The sequence below is a fragment of the Xenopus laevis genome, chromosome 4L (assembly GCF_017654675.1).
Source record: "Xenopus laevis strain J_2021 chromosome 4L, Xenopus_laevis_v10.1, whole genome shotgun sequence".
In the NCBI taxonomy this organism is placed as follows: Eukaryota; Metazoa; Chordata; class Amphibia; order Anura; family Pipidae; genus Xenopus; species Xenopus laevis.
In genome coordinates, this window is record NC_054377.1 from 126,118,243 (window position 1) to 126,138,849 (window position 20,607).

The 20,607-nt window shown below is 41.5% G+C and overlaps 1 protein-coding gene across 3 annotated transcripts in view; it reads right to left on the reverse strand.

Annotated features, from left to right (window-relative positions):
- Nucleotides 1-3,335: 3,335 nt before the first annotated feature.
- rassf1.L (Ras association domain family member 1 L homeolog) overlaps nt 3,336-20,607 on the reverse strand; it is a 35,915-nt gene continuing 18,643 nt past the window's right edge. Inside the window, 5 exon segments of one of the 3 annotated variants that reach the window (NM_001097148.1) lie at nt 3,336-4,002; nt 4,115-4,230; nt 5,074-5,368; nt 6,240-6,344; nt 11,493-11,736. In NM_001097148.1, coding sequence (NP_001090617.1) covers nt 3,856-4,002; nt 4,115-4,230; nt 5,074-5,368; nt 6,240-6,344; nt 11,493-11,651 — 822 coding nt within the window. In that variant the 5' untranslated portion in view covers nt 11,652-11,736 and the 3' untranslated portion in view covers nt 3,336-3,855. 3 annotated transcript variants of the gene reach the window in all.

The window sequence follows — 20,607 nt, forward strand, 5'->3', positions numbered from 1 at the left end:
GAAAATGTGAGTGATTAAGAGGGACGGGAGACTGGGGTACAGAGCCCAAAATCTGGTAACTCCCAACTTCTACACAAGTCAGTCCCATTGCATGCTGGGTAGTGTAGTCTTAAAGTAAACTTGGCAGTCTGCAGATTGATAAACAAAAAAACGACATTACTCAATGCATCGCAGGCTCGGCACATTAGGGCAAGAAAAAACTGTGACTGGTTTCCAAAGTACAAACCAGCCAAATGCCCAAAAAGTAGCCCAAATCCGTACCTTGGCTAGTTTATACTTTCAAAACCAGCCTGGCTTTAAAGGGCATGTAAAGGCAAAATAATAAAATCCCATTTTTACTTTCTTTAATGAAAAAGAAACCTATCTCCAATATACTTTAATTAAAAAACGTGTACCGTTTTTATAAGAAACCTGACTGTATGCAGTGAAATTCTCCCTTCATTTACTGCTGTGGATAGGAATTGTCAGACGGTCCCTAACTGCTGAGCAGGGAAACAATCATACTTATGAACAGCAGGGGGAGCCCCCGCCTTACTTCCCAGCCATGCAGAACTCAAGCAGCTTTGTTTATGATGATCCCTAAGCAGCCCAGACCACACTGAGCATGTGCACAGTCTTAGTCTTGCAAAGATGTATAACAAAGTTACAAGATGGTGACCCCCTGTAGCCAACTTTGAAAGCATAAATTATTTGTTTGATTAGGCTTGTGGTGCAGTAAGTTCATGTTTATATTTAGTATACAAAATACAGCATTTCTAGCCTTATTCTATTTTAGACTTTACATGCCCTTTAAATTAGTAGCCCAATTTGGCTGTAAAGCCGCCAACCTGGCAACCCTGCTGTAACCTCGGTATAAAGTGTTTTAAAGTGAAGGGGTACCCTGACTAAAAGCTTGAGACTGGAGCCAATCAAGACACCACAGCGCTTCTCTCAACTAAAAGGATATTGCCCCTTACATCTATGTTACCATTAAAGCTCAAGGAAAGGCTAAATCATTGAGGTGCCCATTTGTTTGCCCCCTCTCCTGTTCCCTGTGATCCTCACTTGTGCACATGGAGCAAAATTGGGATTTTGTTGTATTGGACATGAGCACAGCCCAGCAACAATGATTGCAGGGATCAGAAACACTATGGAGGTTCTCCCTACAGTAGTATCCTAGTCTGGTGCATTTTTCAGTGGGGAGAAGGAAATTGCTGCATGTAAGAAAAATAACATCTCAGCATGCATTCATAAACCAAGAATTCCATTTATAGTTATAGCAGAGAACTGTGTAGCTCCATGAGCAGAGCCGCCCACCCTCAGAAAATCCTGGGGCGTCATTCATACAGATCTGACTTTCGTGACCATCATCCCACCTCAGAACGGTAAGGGCACATCATCCATAGCTGCCAAGTTTAAAGCACAGTATACACTTTTTTTTAACATTGGTTTAATAAAGAGGGTTTATGCTGAACATACTTGATTATTGTTTTAATAAGGATATTTGTGTGTTTGTCGTTATTTATTGAACCTCTCAGGCACACTTTATGTGTCCACGTTGATGGCCACAATACAACTGAGACTCACCTTTGCTCCCTTCATGGACTGCAGGAGGTTCAGTGCGCCAACACCCATGCAGAGCTCTTCGGATTGCAGTAATTCAAAGACCAAAAAAAAAAATTGAAAGGGTGCACTGCCTCATAATGTAAAAAACACTGTTTATTAAAACATTAAAAAACAGGTGGCTGCAGTGTAATGGATGCCTAACGCATTTCAGGAACACCCCTTAATGTTGACAGTTAGTAGTTCCAAAAGGCTGGATGCCACCTAGACTGGACTGGGATTCAAAATAGGCCCTGCCATTCCTAGTACACAGAGGTTCAAACAGCCTACACGAGCCCACTTAGTAGTCACTGTCTATGGCACCTTACAGCAGCCCCTCACAGATTGCCAGTCCGGGCCTGGACCCACTATGGGGTAACTGATTCCTTCTGCATTTTACCCTCCTTCCTGATATTGCTTAAAGGAGAAGGAAATTCCCTGGGCGCAAAAACCCTCCCCCCTCCCCTGTGTTACCCCTCCTCCCCCTGGGCTATCTGTCCCGTCGGGCAAATGCCCTTAACTTGTTACTCACCCCTCTGCGCAGGTCCAGCCCACGGAGTTCAAAGGCGCCATCTTCTCCCAAGCGGTCTTCTTCCTGCTTTGACCGGCGTTTTTGGCGCATGCGCACAGTAGGAGCATTTTACCGGTACGGATCTACTGCGCATGTGCCAAAAGTCATCGGAAAACTTCGTGACTTTTGGCGCATGAATATGATGTAAGTAACTGAAGATTAAGGAAGTTCTACGCACTCCAATGCACTTTGTCTGATCTGTGCTGGCAAAGGCAAGTCTGACGAAAGAGGTAACGTTCAGTAAAATCACATTTATTGAGTAATGTCCACTTGCCAGAGCGAAAAGTTGCCTGGCGTTATAGAGTGCGAATCACTGCTAGCGTCTCTCCTTCACTAGTGACTAGATCGGCAAAGTCCCTGAAAGCAGCACTGCTGGTGAATTGACGCTAGCATTAGCCACTTCGCCTTCGAGTAAATCTGCCCCTATAGGAGATGGCCTTTCTGTAATTTGGAGCTTTCTGGATAATGGTTTCCAGATAACGGATCCCATGCCTGCAATCCTACAGACCATTCATGAATGACTATAGACTGGAAGCTGTTCATACAACCGTGTTTTAAAACTCCAAGCACTTATGTAGATATTCTCACTGTTTATATTAACTGTATCCCCGTTTGAGTTCATGACTTGTAAACCATTTTGTAAAGGACAGAGCAGAACCTACACACAATCATTACAGAGCTGGAATGGCTACCCTCCTCTTTAGGATGAGGCACAGGTCCCTGCTGCCCAAAAAGGCACAAATGGTGGCACATCTTGTGAAAGAAAAGTTGGTGATTAGGAAGTGGTGCTGTGTTAAATTGTCTGTGTGTGCCCTCTTACTTATCTAACTACACCACAATGGTGCCATCAGTATTCCCCATCCACTCAGTCAGCAGTCTATTTAAAATCCTTACTGTTGCTGAAAAGAGCCTCGATATCCTGCGGTCTAGAAGGTGCAGCACATTGCTTTCACTGATAATTTATTAATGGGACTAAATCATTTAAATATAAGTTGATTCAATATGAAATGGGCAGTTAAAGGGGAACTCCATGGGCAGTTGTCTGGGTTAGGGGGGTATCACCATGCTGCCTCACACAAAACATTTTATGACTAAAAGATCTCTTAAAATATTAATACACTCTCGTACTTTACTCACATTACAGGCATTAAATAGATCAAATAAGTGACACAACAAACGGGTATAAAAGCAGAATTCTTTATGTGTGGCATGTGCAAAAGCACAGCTGGATCACAAAATGCAGGCAAAACGTTCAGGAAAGTCCTGTGTCACTTCAGTTCTGTACAGGTTGAACTGGTAGAACTATGAAGTGACACCAGCTCTGCCATTTAGGACCCTCATAGAAACATACAAGAATCTGCCAAGCTCTCTGGCATTCACTTTTTTGAAGGGGCTGATTTATCAGTACACAAGAGCTTCTTCTGAATCCTCTCTGCAGCGTGGAAAGTGATGAAAGGCATCCTTAGTGTCACTAATAAGCCTCCTTCATATTGTGCATCTCTCACAGGAACACTCGCAATATCTCGTGTCCCACACAGACACACTCTCTTATGCTCTCACTCACATCTCGCCCAGGGAGGCTCACCCCCCTCCCATGCACTTCAGGAAGTGCTTCACTCAGTCTCAGTCACACCGTGCTTGCGTCTTTAGCTTCAGCCTCACTGTCTTCATACTCTCCTCTTTGGTGGAGCTGGATGGGTGTTTCAGCCAGGTGTGCGTGATGCCAGTGCCTCCTGCATCTTCTCCCGGCACCTGGTGTAACGCTGAACAATCTGACGCATGTGCTCTTCTTCCTCACGCTGCAGAATGCGCAAGAAATTGTGCAGCTCCGGCATGCTGAATGCATCCCACTAGAACAAAGGAAGATTGTGTTGAAATAGATAAAAAAAAAGAAAGAAGCATCAGGACAAAACAAAAAATAAAAAGCACAACGAGCTGTGCTGAAGAATCGGAATAACTCACATTGACTTCTCCTGTCTCGTTCTCCTTAAGCACAAAACTCAAAGTTTTCTCACATGGTCCTGAGAAAAGACGCAGCTTCAGAGGCTCCTCGTCATCCGTTAACTTCCTCAAGGACACTGTAGGGAGGCATTAGGGTTAGACATGGGGAGGCACATTTATCAAAGGTCAAATTTCGAATTCATGCGAGTTTTTAAAAACTCCCCAAAATTAGAACTTCGACCAATCAAAATTTATTTTAAAAATCTAATTTTTAAAACTCGGATGAATTAAATTGGCCTGAAAACTCAATTTGATTTTTTTTTTCGGAGAAAATTGATCCCCGGACCTCTCCCATTGACTTAAACAGCAATTCGGCAGGTTTTGGTGGCAATTTGAATTCTTAAAGGGCCAGAGTATGATAAATCTTGAAAATCAAATTCCAATTTTTTTTACAAACTTTTACAAAATCGAATTTGAATAACTCCCTAGTTGCATTTGATCATAAAAAAAAATTGAATTTCGAATTTCCAGTTCGACTCCCGATAAATCTGCCCCTTATTATCCACTACAAGACGAGTAAGAATGTGGAATTGGCACCTGTTCATTCTGTATGCCTTAAGGCTGACATACACAGGGAGATCCGCTCGTTTGGCGATGTCTCCCGATATGCCCCCCAAAGTTTGGATTACAATGCAGTCAATACGGGCGGTCGGATCGCTGGACCGCATCAACTGACAGATGCGGCCGCGATCAGACGAGATTTTTTAACCTGCTCGATCGAGATCTGGCCTACACAAGGGAAAAATAAGCTGCCAGCTCGGTCTGTCGGCAGCTTTTATCAGGCCCGTGTATGGGGATCTTAATCCATGTGCCAATGAGAGACTCACACTGTTGGTTTTTCCATCCACCATATGCGTGTGTTATTGATTTTAGACTATACTATTACTATACTATTACTGCTGCCAATGCTCTTTCCTTACCTTGTCCACCCTGTTCTGCCCTTTCAAACAGAGCGAACTTCCTGGGGTTATCGAGCACAGTGAACTTCCGCAGCAGAGCCTGAATGACCTCACTAGCTGGCGTCCTTGAACTCAGATGCAGGTGCTTTGAAGCATCTTTGGGAAGGTAGAAGGAGGTCCTGCGTTTGACCGGCTGAGAGCGTACGCTACCTTTCCGATCCTGCAAACATGAAGGCTTCTTGGAAGCTGGGACAGAAACGGGCCGGATAAGCTTCAGCTGAACTTTAATGAATCCGGTAAACGAGCCGTCCTTATTCTATGAGAAAAGAAAATGGTAGATTAGTGGTCTGTCCTTCAAGCAGAAAGGTAAGGGCTTCTGGCATACTGTTACACAGATCAGCAAGAGATTCCCTCGATCACTCACAGAGACAAACAGTCATCTGTATTATCAAATAGACACTATAGGATACTTTTGGTCTGTTATATTGACAAGTAAAGCCTTCTGTCAGTCATACAGCCACACCGACAGGCCTGGATTTGTGGAAAGGCCACCAAGGCCCGGGCCTAGGGCGGCAGGATTTTAGGGGGGGCGGCATGCTGCTCAACCACACCCACATTTTTTCAGAAACACTGGGGATGCACAGGAGATATGATAGTTTTTTAAATTTCCTGTGCACCAATACCCATTGCTCTGGTTCCAGTGAACAAAATTTGCCCAAATAAAGAGGGGGGAGGGCAACGAACGGCAGTGGGCCTAGGGTTGCCCGCTATGTAAATCCGGCCCTGCACACCGACTGCTGCAGAATTGAGCTTTTAGTCAGTTAAATTATCTTACAGTACATTCTTCTCTTAGTCTGTCTGTCTTATTAGTGTGTAATCGTCTTTCAGTTGCCATATACATAATTCAAGTGTCACAAGTCAGTGATTCTGTAACACAAATAGGAATGGGCTTCCCTTCAGCCATACTATCACATAGAGAGATACAGGCTTCTTTCAGTGGCTCAAAATACATACATTATTACTGGGGCATTGTGAACAATGGAAGGCAGCATCTTGGTAGGGCTCATGGCTAAACTATAAAAAGTGAAAGCCACTAAATGAATTAATTAATACAATATTCCTTTGGAGTGGGTGACAAATATACATTCAGCATCACAATCACACACTGTGCATTACACATAACATACCAGGCTCATGAAGAGATTGCTCTTTATCTGAGAATTATAATTCTTTATTTTCTGATCTATCTCTGCCTTGCTCAGGGCCTGTGGCTGCTTTTCTGGCTTTTCATCCTGTAATAAAAATAAACCACATATTACATACGTAATTTAATATTGTAAGCCTTAGGGTTAGACAGTCCAAAGAATAGGTCACAAAGAATAGACTCAAAAGGCTCATTTAGTTCCAATGGTACCAGCACAGTAACCCATAGCGACCAGCCAATGTATTATTCTAATAATTCTAAGGTGACTGGTTGCTGTGGTTCAGTTCTTTAGTCCAACTCCAAACTGATACCAGTAAATAGTAAAATAGTTTCACTTTTTGCAACTACTAGTGTGCCGCTAATTTTTCGGTTTGTCTACAAATACGTCTCCAGTTACAGGCTTGAGACCTACAAGCGAGCACCAACCATCACAACGGATGATTATCATACCTGCATGGGTGAGAGCACTCTAATTTTGAGTACACAGTAAATAAAATCTACAACATAATGCTGCTTTGAGGGTTGAAGGCGTTGTGTAGATTAAAGCAGAATTGGGAAATCTTGAAAAAGCAATAGTCACTTTTGGAATATGTGCATTTCCTGTTTCCCATGTGACTCAGTTTCCTTTCTGGTTCATAATGAGAATTATTTTCTTACTGGGAAGCTCAGAGCAGGCAAAGGCACTGGGCTAATACCAGACGTGGTGGATTCTGGGGTTGCAGATATATGGAAACTTTAGTTAACTTTTAGAAGTTATAGAATGGCCTATTCTAAGCAGCTTTTCAGTTGGTCTCCATTATTTATTTTTTATAGTATTTTAATGATTTCTTTTGACTCTCTCCTGCTTTCAAATGGGGGTCATAGTCCCCATCTAAAAAAAAACAAATGCTCTTTAAGGCTCCAAATGTATTGTTATTGCTCCTTTTTATTACTCATTTTTCTATTCAGGCCTTCTCCTATTCATATTCCAGTATCTTATTCAAAATCAATGCACGGTTGCTAGTTCATCTGGACCCTAGCAACCAGCTTGCTAAAATTGCAAACTGGAGAGCTGGTGAATAAAAAGCTTAATAACTCAAAAACAACAAATAATAGAAACCAATATTCTCAGAATATCACTCTCTTCATCATACTAGTGGGCATATTTATCAACGGTTAAATTTCAAATGTCATTTTTTTTTTATTTTTAATAAATTTGAAAATACTTGAATGGAAGGTTAAGAAAAATTTGAACGTCTAATATTCAATATAGTCCCAACCCGAAAATTTGAATAGAGTTTTCCCTCTGAAAAAGACTCGAATGTCAGAAAGGCAATTAACACATTAAAATGGTTCAATGGACCTCTGCCATTGACATGTAAATGAAATCGGCAGGTTTTAGGTGGCGAATATTCTAAATTAGAACAGTTTCCATGGTCAAGGTGTGAAAAATCTTACATTCGAATCAGGGGGCGATTAAAATTCGAATGTTTGAATTTTGACCCCAAAAAACTATTTGAAAATTCTAATTGGAATTTACTATTCAACACTTACTATTAAACATGCCTCTAAAGGCCTATACACAGGCCGATAAAAGCTGCCGACAGACCGAGTCGGCAGCTTATTGGCCCGTGTGGGGCCCTTCGACGGGCTTTCCCTGATCGATAGCTGCCCGAAAATCGTGCAGATCTCGATTGGGCAGGTTAAAAATCACGTTGGATTGCGGCCGCATTTGTTCGTTGATGCGGTCCCATGATCCGACCCTGCATTGCCTCCATTCTGATCCGATCATTGGGCCCTAGGGCCCATAATCGGATCAGCTAGATATCGCCCACCTCAATGTGGGCATACCGGAGTGGGATTCGCTTGTTTGTTACATCACCTTTAGAGCGAATGTTAGTATGATGTAGAGAGTGATATTCTGAGACAATTAGCAATTGGTTTTCATTTTTTATTATTTGTGGGTTTTGAGTTATTTAGCTTTTTATTCAGCAGCAATCCAGTTTGCAGTTTCAGCAGTCAGGTTGCTAGGGTCCAAATTAGCCTAGCAACCATGCACTGATTTGATTTGAAGAGACAGGCATATGAATAGGAGAGGGACTGAATAGAAAGATGAGTAATAAAAAGTAGCAATAAAAATAAATGTACAGCTTTACAGAGCATTTGTTTTTAGATGGGGTCAGTGACCCAAGTTGAAAGCGGAGAAGAATCCAAAGAAAAAGGCAAATAACTAAAAAAAAACTATAAAAAAATAAAGACCAATAGAAAAGTTGCTTAGAATGGACCATTCTATAAAATATTAAAAGTTAATTTAAAGGTGAACCACCCCTTTAAAAAAAAATCCATCTGCGATTATCAGCCAGTTCCTCTGTAGAGTCCTCCTCCTTTCCTAAATCTCACAGTTTAGTCATGGTTGCATCAGGCTAGTCTGGGACTGGGACGGGTGAAGGCGGGGAGGGAAATGGAGAAAAGAAGCTGGAGGAGGGCTTGTCCTGCCCTTTATCAGCAGCCCGCTCCCTTCTCAGATATGCAGGTTTTGGGATGAGGTGTTTATGTTCCATGTCCTGAGAACAGCAAGTACGGAAGGAAGGAAGTGCGGCACACACCCTCTGAATAAAGGTTCTCTGTGTTAGCAACTTGCACACTGCTTCTGTATTTCACTACCGCCCATCATATATATATATATATATATATATATATATATATATACACACACATATATATATATATATATATATATATATATATATATATATATATATATATATATATCTATCTACATCTATGTATATCTATCTCTCTATTTATCTATCTATATATATATATGTGTATATATATATATATATATATATATATATATATATATATATATATATATATATATATATATATATATATATATATATATGATGGGCGGTATATATATATATATATATATATATATAAGGTTATCTCCAATACACCCTCAGTAGGTGCAGTACTTTCCAAATGACAATATTGTTGTTACATAAAAAAGGGGATTTTTCAGAGTGGGTTTTTCTCCAGCCGCTAAACTGTTCTGAAAATATCCTGTACAGTAATCTCTGGATTATCACTTCTATGTATAAATTCAATTTAGGGCTCTCTCTCTGTATATGATATAGCTATATAACCACCAGTGTGTATGTACGATTGCTATACACCCACACATTGTTTTCTCTGTATCGCTGCATTCACACAAATGACGCACAGCTTCCCTATTATAGAAGTGAATATGTGTAAAATCATCAGGGCCCAGCAGTCTGACCTTTACATTAGATATCCAGTAAATGGAACACAGGGTTAAACTCAATTAAAAACAAGGTGGACATGAGTAACACTTTCTCAACTGATAAACATTTCCTGTGTTTAGTCATGGGTGATTTCTAATGGAACTTCTGCTCATACTGAAACCTACAGATGATCACATTCCTCCCGGGACTTCCTCTAGAGATGACCACTAGTCTACAGCTTGTTCTGCATTCCCTGCAGCTGCCACATGGACCTTTGTCATTCCAGCACTGAGTAATGGCCTCACCCTGCCCTCCTCTTCTTCTTCTGACTTCTCTGCTATTAGAATTCTTGCAAGTTGTTCAGTTACCCATTTCTGTACTTCAGTCTTTTACATCCCATCCCTCTAATTCCACCTCATCTATCCCTGCAGTTCTACCAATTACCCATCCTTAACGTCCAACACTGACACCCATCTTTAACGTTCCAACACTGACACCCATCTCTAACGTTCCATTGTCAACACCCAACTCTTCATCTTCACCCAACCAGCAGTTCCGGCACTAACCCCCCCCCCAACTCTTTAGTTCCAGCACTAAACCCCCAACTCTTTAGTTCCAGCACTAAACCCCCAACTCTTTAGTTCCAGCACTAAACCCCCAACTCTTTAGTTCCAGCACTAAACCCCCAACTCTTTAGTTCCGGCACTAAACCCCCAACTCTTTAGTTCCGGCACTAACCCCCAACTATTTAGTTCCGGCACTAAACCCCAACTCTTTAGTTCCAGCACTAAACCCCCAACTCTTTAGTTCCAGCACTAAACCCCCAACTCTTTAGTTCCAGCACTAAACCCCCAGCTCTTTAGTTCCAGCACTAAACCCCCAACTCTTTAGTTCCGGCACTAAACCCCCAACTCTTTAGTTCCAGCACTAAACCCCCAACTCTTTAGTTCCAGCACTAAACCCCCAACTCTTTAGTTCCAGCACTAAACCCCCAACTCTTTAGTTCCAGCACTAAACCCCCAGCTCTTTAGTTCCAGCACTAAACCCCCAACTCTTTAGTTCCAGCACTAAACCCCCAACTCTTTAGTTCCAGCACTAAACCCCCAACTCTTTAGTTCCAGCACTAAACCCCCAACTCTTTAGTTCCAGCACTAAACCCCCAACTCTTTAGTTCCAGCACTAAACCCCCAACTCTTTAGTTCCAGCACTAAACCCCCAACTCTTTAGTTCCAGCACTAAACCCCCAACTCTTTAGTTCCAGCACTAAACCCCCAACTCTTTAGTTCCGGCACTAAACCCCCAACTCTTTAGTTCCGGCACTAACCCCCAACTCTTTAGTTCCGGCACTAACCCCCAACTATTTAGTTCCAGCACTAAACCCCCAACTCTTTAGTTCCAGCACTAAACCCCCAACTATTTAGTTCCGGCACTAAACCCCCAACTCTTTAGTTCCAGCACTAAACCCCCAACTCTTTAGTTCCAGCACTAAACCCCCAACTATTTAGTTCCGGCACTAAACCCCAACTCTTTAGTTCCAGCACTAAACCCCCAACTCTTTAGTTCCAGCACTAAACCCCCAACTATTTAGTTCCGGCACTAAACCCCCAACTCTTTAGTTCCAGCACTAAACCCCCAACTCTTTAGTTCCAGCACTAAACCCCCAACTATTTAGTTCCGGCACTAAACCCCCAACTCTTTAGTTCCAGCACTAAACCCCCAACTCTTTAGTTCCAGCACTAAACCCCCAACTATTTAGTTCCGGCACTAAACCCCCAACTCTTTAGTTCCAGCACTAAACCCCCAACTCTTTAGTTCCAGCACTAAACCCCCAACTCTTTAGTTCCAGCACTAAACCCCCAACTATTTAGTTCCGGCACTAAACCCCCAACTCTTTAGTTCCAGCACTAACCTCCAAGTTCCATCACAACACCCATCCCTTAATTTCAAGTCTTATCAGAGTTGTGTCCCCCCTCAGCCTCCCACGAGTGTGAGTGAAAGCGCCTCACCAGGGGCCGAGCTGGAGTCCTCCGTGGGAAGAGAGAGGTCCGCGCAGTATAGAAAAGCTCCAGCTCCGGGTCGGACTCCTCCTGGCTGCAGTAGCCACTGCTGGAGGTGCTGTCCCAAGTCCTTTCGAAAGCTGTCGTGTCCTTGTCTCCCTTCCCCATAGTAGCGACTCTTTCACAGAACTCGTAGAGCAGCAGGTAACTCAGCGCACGTCTCTCTGTGTGGTTATAACTTCCCCTTTCCCCGGCGCTCCTGTCACTATCAGTCTCCCCCTGTGATGCCCCAGTTGAAAGTACACAAGTCGGAATGGCGCGCTGTGATTGGAGCACAGACTACACTTTACCATAATGTGGGGGGGATGGGGCAAGCCATGACTTCATTCTGCCCGGACACACCCACTTCCTGCCACAGATCTTTCATCACTAGCCCGGGGTACGGGAGGAGGGAAGGCAGGGTGGGGGCAGCGCACTCCTGAAATAGAACAGGCCTCTCCTCTAGCTGTGCTGCTGACATGTGCGGCCTGGACTTGTGCCCTTCTGCTGGCAGCGCTTCATCATGGCGGCTCCTTATTAAGGGCAAGTTACTTGTGTGTGTCTTAGCAATGCCCTGTACACTTATAGGGAAAAGCTGCCAGTGTGGTGGGACAAGTAGTGGCACTGTAACATACTGACATACACACTGATATACACACTGACATACACACTGATACCACACCTGCTGTTTTCTGTGAGAAGAAAAGTGCATTTCACCACCTGCCACATGAATAGCAACTGTCACCCCTCATGCTGGCAGTTTTTTCAACCCAAGAATCTCAGAATTTGTGTGTTATAGACTTGTCCCTAAAGGGGTGGTTCATGTTTAAGTTTAACATATACTTTTCGTATGTTATATCATGGGCCATTCTCACAAATAATAAAAAAAGAAAACCAATTGCAAATTGTCTCAGAATATCACTCTCTACATTATACTTAAAGTCAACTCAAAAGTAAACAACCCTTGTAAGTTCTGCAGCAGCACATGCAGTTGGAGTCTCTGCCAGGCATCAAGGGAAAAAAAAGATATATAGGGAGCTGTGAGTGTTTATGATCTTCCTGCCTCCAAGGCGTTCTTGCTCTTTGCACCAGTGCTAATCCTGCCGACGCTTTACTGGGCAACTGCCATAATGTTGTACTGTTGCTAACAGTAGTGGATAGGGGTCTAATGATAGAGGGAGTTGACCCTGTGACTGCTGGAGGGGGGGCTAGAAGGCAGGCCGGGATTTGTGGAGAGGCTATCAAGGCCCGGGTCTAGGACAGCAGAAATTTAGGGGGCAGCGTGCTGCCCAGCCATACCCACATTGGTTCAGAACCACTGAGGATGCGCAGGAGATACAATCGTTTTTTCAATTTCCCATAAAAGGAGGGGGACAACAAACAGTGGGCTTAGAGGCAGTCCAGGACTGTCAATCTGTGGGTTCTGGCAAATGCCAGAGGGGCAGCTGTAAGATGCCATAGAAAGTGACTATTTAGTGGGCTGGTTGTTTTGGCCTATTTAGGCCTCTGTGTAGTAGGAATGCCAGTCCAGTCCTGCTTAGGGGCAACCAAGATGTAAAACCAGCCCTGCTAAAAGATATAAGTGGTCGGTGGGGGGTACTAGAAGCCATGGCCCAGTGGACACTGTTTCAAAATGTCAATGAATCCTTATACAAAATCAATTTAACACTAAGGGGCAGATTTATCAAGGTTCGAATTGAATTTTTATTCAAATTCAATTCGAGTTTTTCAAAAAAATTTGAATTAGATTTTTGATATTTATCATACTCTTTGCAAACTCAAATTCGCCTATTAGCCCTGCTCTCGATTGAGGAGACCGCTTCACAAAAGTCTCTGGATTGCATTTTAGCAAAATATAACTAGTTACTGAAGCGATGATATGTTGGAATCCAGGGTAGAATCCAAACGGCTGTTTGGAATCAGAAAAGCAATTTTCCTACTTGAGATGGAACTGTTTTACTGAAGCTTTTTCTTCTGGAAGGACAGAATGGGGAGTATGAGTCAGGCAAGGGCTGTGGGTACTAAGAAGTAATTTAACTTTACTGAGCAGCACACTGAATTAGCAGGGCTCCTTCATGTCTCTATTTAACCCCAAAAGGGATATTAGGAGTTCAGACTATTATCTGAGGGACCCCCCATATCTTTTATAATTAGACAGAGATCAAGACAGGCAGCAAGCATAGATTTAGGCATTATACTAGTATTACTATTGACCAATAGTATTGCCTTGGGCACTAATATTATTTGGCTTGCCTGTAAAAAGTAGGACATTCAGCTCCTTGGGGCAAGGTGACAGTAATGTAACTGGAGGGGGGCGGGCCCTGGTGTGGGACGTGCTACCGTGCCCCCTGCCCCCCTCCGTACCTGATTATTTTACCCGAAATCAACTGATGCGCCCGGAAATTTGCAGTGCGCAAGCTGCCAGGGCCCACACCCCCTTCTTCCCCGGTAGTTCCGCCACTGCAAGGTGATGTCCTGTGTTTTAGCAGAAATACCCCTGCTGGTTACATAAAATATATTGTCATTGTTAATTTAGACAATTAGAGGCCCATTTATCAAAGTCCGAATTTATCTCATTACTTTCTGAAAAATACTCCGACCAAATCCGCACGGGTTTTCCCCCTTATTTATCAATAAATTTTCCCGAAAATTTCCTGTGCGGGAAAACACCCAGAAAAAAATAGTGAAAAAAAAATGAATCATATGAATTTTTCGGATTTTCGACTCGAAAACTCAGATTTTTTCTAAAAAACATTAAATCTTCGAATTATTGAACGAAACCCAGCGCATGTCAAGAAATCTACGGGAATTCTCCCATTGACTTACAGATTATGCAACCTTGGCAGGTCTGAGATACTGGATTTTGCGGATGCTGACTTTTTACATTCTCTGGGGTATTATAAATCCCAAAAAATTTGTGGGTTTTTTTCCACTAAAAATTTGGATTTAATAGTATAAAAAACAGAATTTTTTCAAGGTTTTTGGTATTCGGAGTTTAATAAATAACCCCCTTGATTTAGGGTTAATTTAGACAATTACAGGCGGCATTTTGGATGTCATGTTAGTTCACTCAATGTTCATGACACGTCAATAAATAACACAGTGTATATATATATATATATATATATATAAATATATATATATTGGTTAATTAGCAGATAGATGCAATTATTTGATTGCTATGGGTTACTGCCCCTCTACACAACTCAGCAACATTACATGACAAAGTTTACAATGATCTGTAAAATCACGTACAACTGCCAGACAAGGGTAATAAAGCACCATGTGACATCTAACAAGATGCTGGGAACTTTTCCCTTGGCAGTGGCTTTGGAATTTCTTTGCTTGCATGACAGTTGCACATGTCAGGGACTGCACTGTAGTAATCCATGGAACAAGTTTAGTCTCTGATCCTTTAAGAAAGAAAGTCTGGCAGATTTTTTTGATGTGGCATGAGGGGTAGGTAATGACCATGGGAAGTGTAAATATTACCATTTAACAGATATTCACAGTGAGCAAGGCCATGTTATTGCAGACTCACATTCGGCACCAATGTCTTTTAGTTAGAGGGCACCCAAGGAGCTGAAGGACTATTTTGTAGGGATGCACCAAATCCACTATTTTGTATTCAGCCGAATCCCTGAATCCTTCATCAAAGATTTGTCCGAATACAGAACCCAATCCTAATTTGCATATTAGGGACAGGAAGGGGAAAAATGTACTTTCTTGTTTTGTGACAAAAAGTTATGTGATGTCCCTTACCACCCCTAATTTGCATATGCAAATAAGGATTCGGTTCTGCCAGGCACAAGGAATCGGCCGCATCTGAAATCTGCTGAAAGAGGCCAAATTCTGGCCAAAACCCGAATTGAATCCTGGATTCAGTGCATCCCTATTATTTTGGGCTCTGGTGCAAAACTATGGGCAGGCCACCTCTCCACTGTATGTTAGAAATCACAAGAAACTTCTTTGGCCTGAAGCCCAGTAGACCCCCATTGGGAGTGTAAGTTCAGCTGCACTGTGAATCATTCTGCCCTGGTACAGATACTTTGCATTGCAGTGAACTTGTGCAGCTCAATAGCATTCATTCTAAGCTTGCATGCTTTTCATGTTATCTTGCGGTTAGTTCACCTATAAATTAGCTGTTATCATCACTTTTAGTACGTTATAGAATTACAAATTTCAATTGTTATAGTTTTTTTCATATTTTTTTAATTATTTGCCTTCTTCTGACTCTTTCCAGCTTTCAAATGGGGGTCACTGACCCATCTCACAAACAGATGCTCTGTAAGGCTACAGATTTATTGTTATTGCTACTATTTTTACTAGTCTTTCTATTTAGGCTCTCTACAAATCCTATTCCATTCAGTCTCTTATTTAGATTAATGCATCGTTGCTAAACTTATTTGGGCTGTAGCAAACAGATTGCTGAAACTGCAAACTGGAGAGCTGCTGAATAAAAACCTAAATAACACAAAAACCATAAATAATAAAAAAAAATAATTGAAAATTGTCTCAGAACATCACTCTCTATATCATACTAAAACGTATTTAAAGATAAAACAGTGTAACAGCAGTCTGGTCTCTTCCAGGTCTGTTAATCAGCCAGCTTGCAACATTGTTTCCAAAGTTAGAATCAGTAGCTAAAAAGTATAAACAGTGAGACAGATCCTGCTTTTAATACAATGATATTTCCTTTCTTTATGCAAAAATAACTTTTGGTTGGAGGAACCCTTGAAAGTTAACATTAAGGCAAATTACCCCTATAACAAAACCCTCTTTTGCTATTCGTGATCATTTCATTTTATTCATACAAAAAAGTGATTGTTAGTCTAGCGCCCTTCAGTATTTATAAACTATTCATTATTGGCCAGAATCCTGAGCTGGCTATGGATGCTGGTACAGGGTCGGACTGGGGGGCCCGAGGCCCACCGGGACTGCTGTCCAGGGGCCCCCCTCCGGCCCCCGCAGCCCTACAAAAATGCGCCTGGCCAGCAACACCGCCGCTCGGCGCGCATGCGCAACAGCGTCGCCGGAAAAAAATTTTTCCCCGTGATAGGAAATATTTAGAGACGGGTTCTGGCCCGGCGGGGGCCCACGAGGGTCGGGGCCCACCGGGTTTTTTCCCGGTTTCCCGCCGGGCCAGTCCGACACTGTGCTGGTAGATGTAGTAGATAAACAATCTAAGCATTTAGAATTTCATATCAGTATTTACTCCATGTATAACATTATATTTTAGTAAAGCAGGATATTTGTGTGGAACACTAGTGTGCTTATCTCCTGGCTGGGACTCACTATGATGCCACTGTAACCTGGGCCTGATCTCCTGCCAGATATGGGAACATCCTGCATTTAATAGTTCTTGGCTAATAGTATCCTCTGGGGCACCGCTGCCTTAAGGTCAGTCCCAAGGGAAGGAAATTTGCTCTACCAGACATCCTTCCTAAAACTAGCAGATAATGGCAGATATATAGTCTTGGAAATCCAGTTATTCCATTGGCTTTATAGTGGTGGCAATAAGGAGTTACAAAGCATCACACGAGATTAAAAAAACACAAGGTATTAATTAGGTATATAAATGAATGCCCAGCAATATAAAAAAGATCAATAGTAGCGCTAACTCCAAGGTGTTTTATGAGACTGGTTATTTAGAACAAATTTATATAGTGGATAATCTAATCCCTTCCTTAAGGAGTGGTTCACCTTCAGGTTAACCTTTAGTATGTTATAGAATGCCTAATTCTAAGTAACTTTTCAATTGATCTTCATTATTTATTTTTAATAGTTTTTTTTTAATTATTTGTCTTCTGACTCCAGCTTTCAAATGGATGGTTACTAGCCCCTTCTAAAGAACAAATGTTAATTAAGGCTACCCGTTTATTGTTATTGCTATTCCAGTCTCTTATTCAAATCAATGCATGGGTTCTAGGATAATTTGGACCCTAGCAACCAAATTGCTGAAATTGCAAACTGGAAAGCAGCTGAATAAACTGTTAAATAACATAAAAAACATAAATAATAAAAAAAAAAAAAGAAAAACGATTGCAAATTGTCTCAGAATATCCCTCTCTACATCATACCAAAAGTTAATTTAAAGGTGAGCAACCCTTTTATATATATAAAGAGCATATCAGAGGTGATGATTTGGCCAGAGGCCCTAATACTTTCATAAAGTTCATGGACTCAGGGGTAACTTTACTGTTATTCTGAATGCTCAGAACCTGGGGAATTCCAGATAAAGGATCTTTCCGTAATTTGGATCGCCATAAAAAAAACCATAGGATTGTTTTGCCTCTAATAGGGATTAATTATATCTTAGCTTGGATCAAGTACAAGGTACTGTCGTCTTATTACTGAGAAAAATGAAATAATTGTAAAACAATTTAATTATTTCATTAAAATGGAGTCTTTGGGAGATGGCATTCCCATAATTTGAAGCTTTCTGGATAACGGGTTTCTGGATGTAGCATCATTTTTTTTAATAATAGAGTCATTGTCAATGAGTCATTTGACAAGTAAGGGAAATAATTGACAATTGTCCTAGAAAGCCTGACAACTGGTAGTGCTTTTGATCATCTACTAAATACAGACTGAATGGGACTTTTTTTAGAAAATTGATAAAAGATGGCTGAACACGGGGCAAGTGTTAGAGAGGCTGCTTTTCCCTCGGAACAATGTTGCATATTTTCTGGCCTGCCAGAAACTCACTAGGTTTTGGATCAGAGTTTATCATCTTTTTTTCCCCCCAATATTACATGAATTTAACTTGAAACAAGACCCATATATATCCCTGAGACCCCATTGATTGCTGAAACGTATGTTCTTGGCAGTGTGGCAGGTAAAAGCTTTGAACTTCCCCTTTATTCATTTTGCATTAGTGAAAATGTAAAGGATCGGATCGTTTTGTAAAATCTGGCCTCCATGGATACACTATAGATTTCAGAGGTCCTTTTATAACTTTATAATTATTGGCCCAAAACTGACATGAGGTCTAAAGCTATTCATACACTTGAAGATCTACTTTGGCGAGGTGGGCGATATCAGTTGCTATCAGGTTGATCCGATTGTCGGGTGCTAAGCCCCAATGATCAAATCACAACAGGAATAAAGGTCAGAGCGATTAATGAATCAACGCTGCCCGTTTCTCCAATGGGATTTTCTAACCTGTCTGCCGGTTTTCAGCCAGATATGGTCAGGTAAGCCCATCAGAGGGCCCTATATACAGGCCATTATTACCTGCTGACTCTGTCTGTCTGTGTATGGCCATCTTTAGGGTGGTGGCAGAAGGGGAGACTAGTCACCCAGTGACAAATTTTCTCTACTGCGGGTGACTCTTTCACCGGCAAAAATAGATAAACAATTGAAAAGCAACTTTTCAATTGGCTTTCATTTTATCTTTTTTTTAATATACATATATTTTTATTTATTGCCTTTATCTTCTGACTGTTTCCAGCTTTGAAATAGGGGTCACTGACCCCTTCTAAAAACAAATGCTCTATAAGGGTGGAGGCAGACGGGGAGATTAGTCGCCCAGCGACAAATCTTCTCTACTGCGGGCGTCTAATCTCCCCGAAATGCCTTCCTTCCAGCAAGAATATGAATCGCTGGCGGGATGGCATACGAATCACTTCAGATTTCCCAGATTTCCTTGTGAGGCAACTTCGGGTGACTTCGGAAATCCGATATTAGTATGCCATTTGGCATTTGGGGAGATTAGTCACCCCCAGTAGAGAAGATTTGTCGCTGGGCGACTTATCTCCGTCTGCCACCACCCTTAGGTGATGGGGTTCTCAATTGCTTACTTATCCCAGCAGTAATTTCTATATGTATTATTTTTTTCCTTTTCTCTTCTTCCTTAATTTTAAAACAGGTATTTTTTTCCCTTTACAGTTTCTATGTTATTTCCAAGATATTCTGAATTTGCTATTTCCAATGTAACTTATAATGCTTTCATGGTATGAATAATTCACAACTATTGCTTTTCATTGGTAGAATATCTGTTTGGCCACAGAACAAGTATTGGCAACCAGATTTATGTTCCACTGACTTTAAGATACCAGAAAACTGTACAGCACTATTTCAGAAAGCATTAAACCGCAAATCAGAAAATGATTAAAAGAATATAAATGACATACTGACTGTAGCCTTTTAATAAATAAACTCTACTATTCCCACACCCAACCATAAAGAATTTAGGATTGACCCCAGTACAAAAGAGGTGCCACAGTTGCTCTGGGGAAGCCAAGAAAGGAATTCATCTATTCATTGATCCTTTCCAGTGAGGTGATTGATGTAGAGGTTAACTACCTTAGGGCTACAGGAAGTCAATATAAACTGTACTCACAGCAAACAGATAACCAGCTCTACAGTTACACCCCAGGAAGATCTGAATACACAAAGAAATGGGGGAGGCTACACCAGCTCACATATGTATGTCAGCAGATCAGTGCCCCGACAATATTACCTTCCATTGAATGGGACTCTGTGTGTTCCAACAGTTGTCCTTTTACCACCCCATCCCCAGGACTGCCTGCCACTGCTATCAGATTTCTAAGGTCACAGACCCGGTAATGTAAACTCTGCTGACTGACAGATGGACCTACAAACTGTGTCAGGATATTACATTAATAATGTACATTGTGGGATCAGTATGGTGTATAACTTGTGATAATGCAACTGCAAAATGTACATTATTATTGAATAATCAGTTTGTAAAAAGTTGAAAGCGTTGTTCACCTTTAAATTAACATTGTGTGGTGTAGAGAATGATATTTTGAAACCATTTGCAATTGGTTTTCATTTTCTGTTATTTGTGGTTTTTGAGTTATTTAGCTTTTTATTCAGCAGCTCTCCAGATTGCTATTTCAGCAGTCTGGTTGCTAGGGTCCAAATTACCCTAGCAGCCATGCATTGACTTGAATAAAAGACTAGAATACGAATAGAAGAGGCCCTGAATAGAAATAGGAGCAATAAAAAGTAGCCATAACAATAAGGGGCAGATTTATCAATGGTCAAGGTGAATTTTCGAATGAAAAAAATTTGAGTTTCAAGCTATTTTTTGTGTACTTGTACTTTATAAAAAATT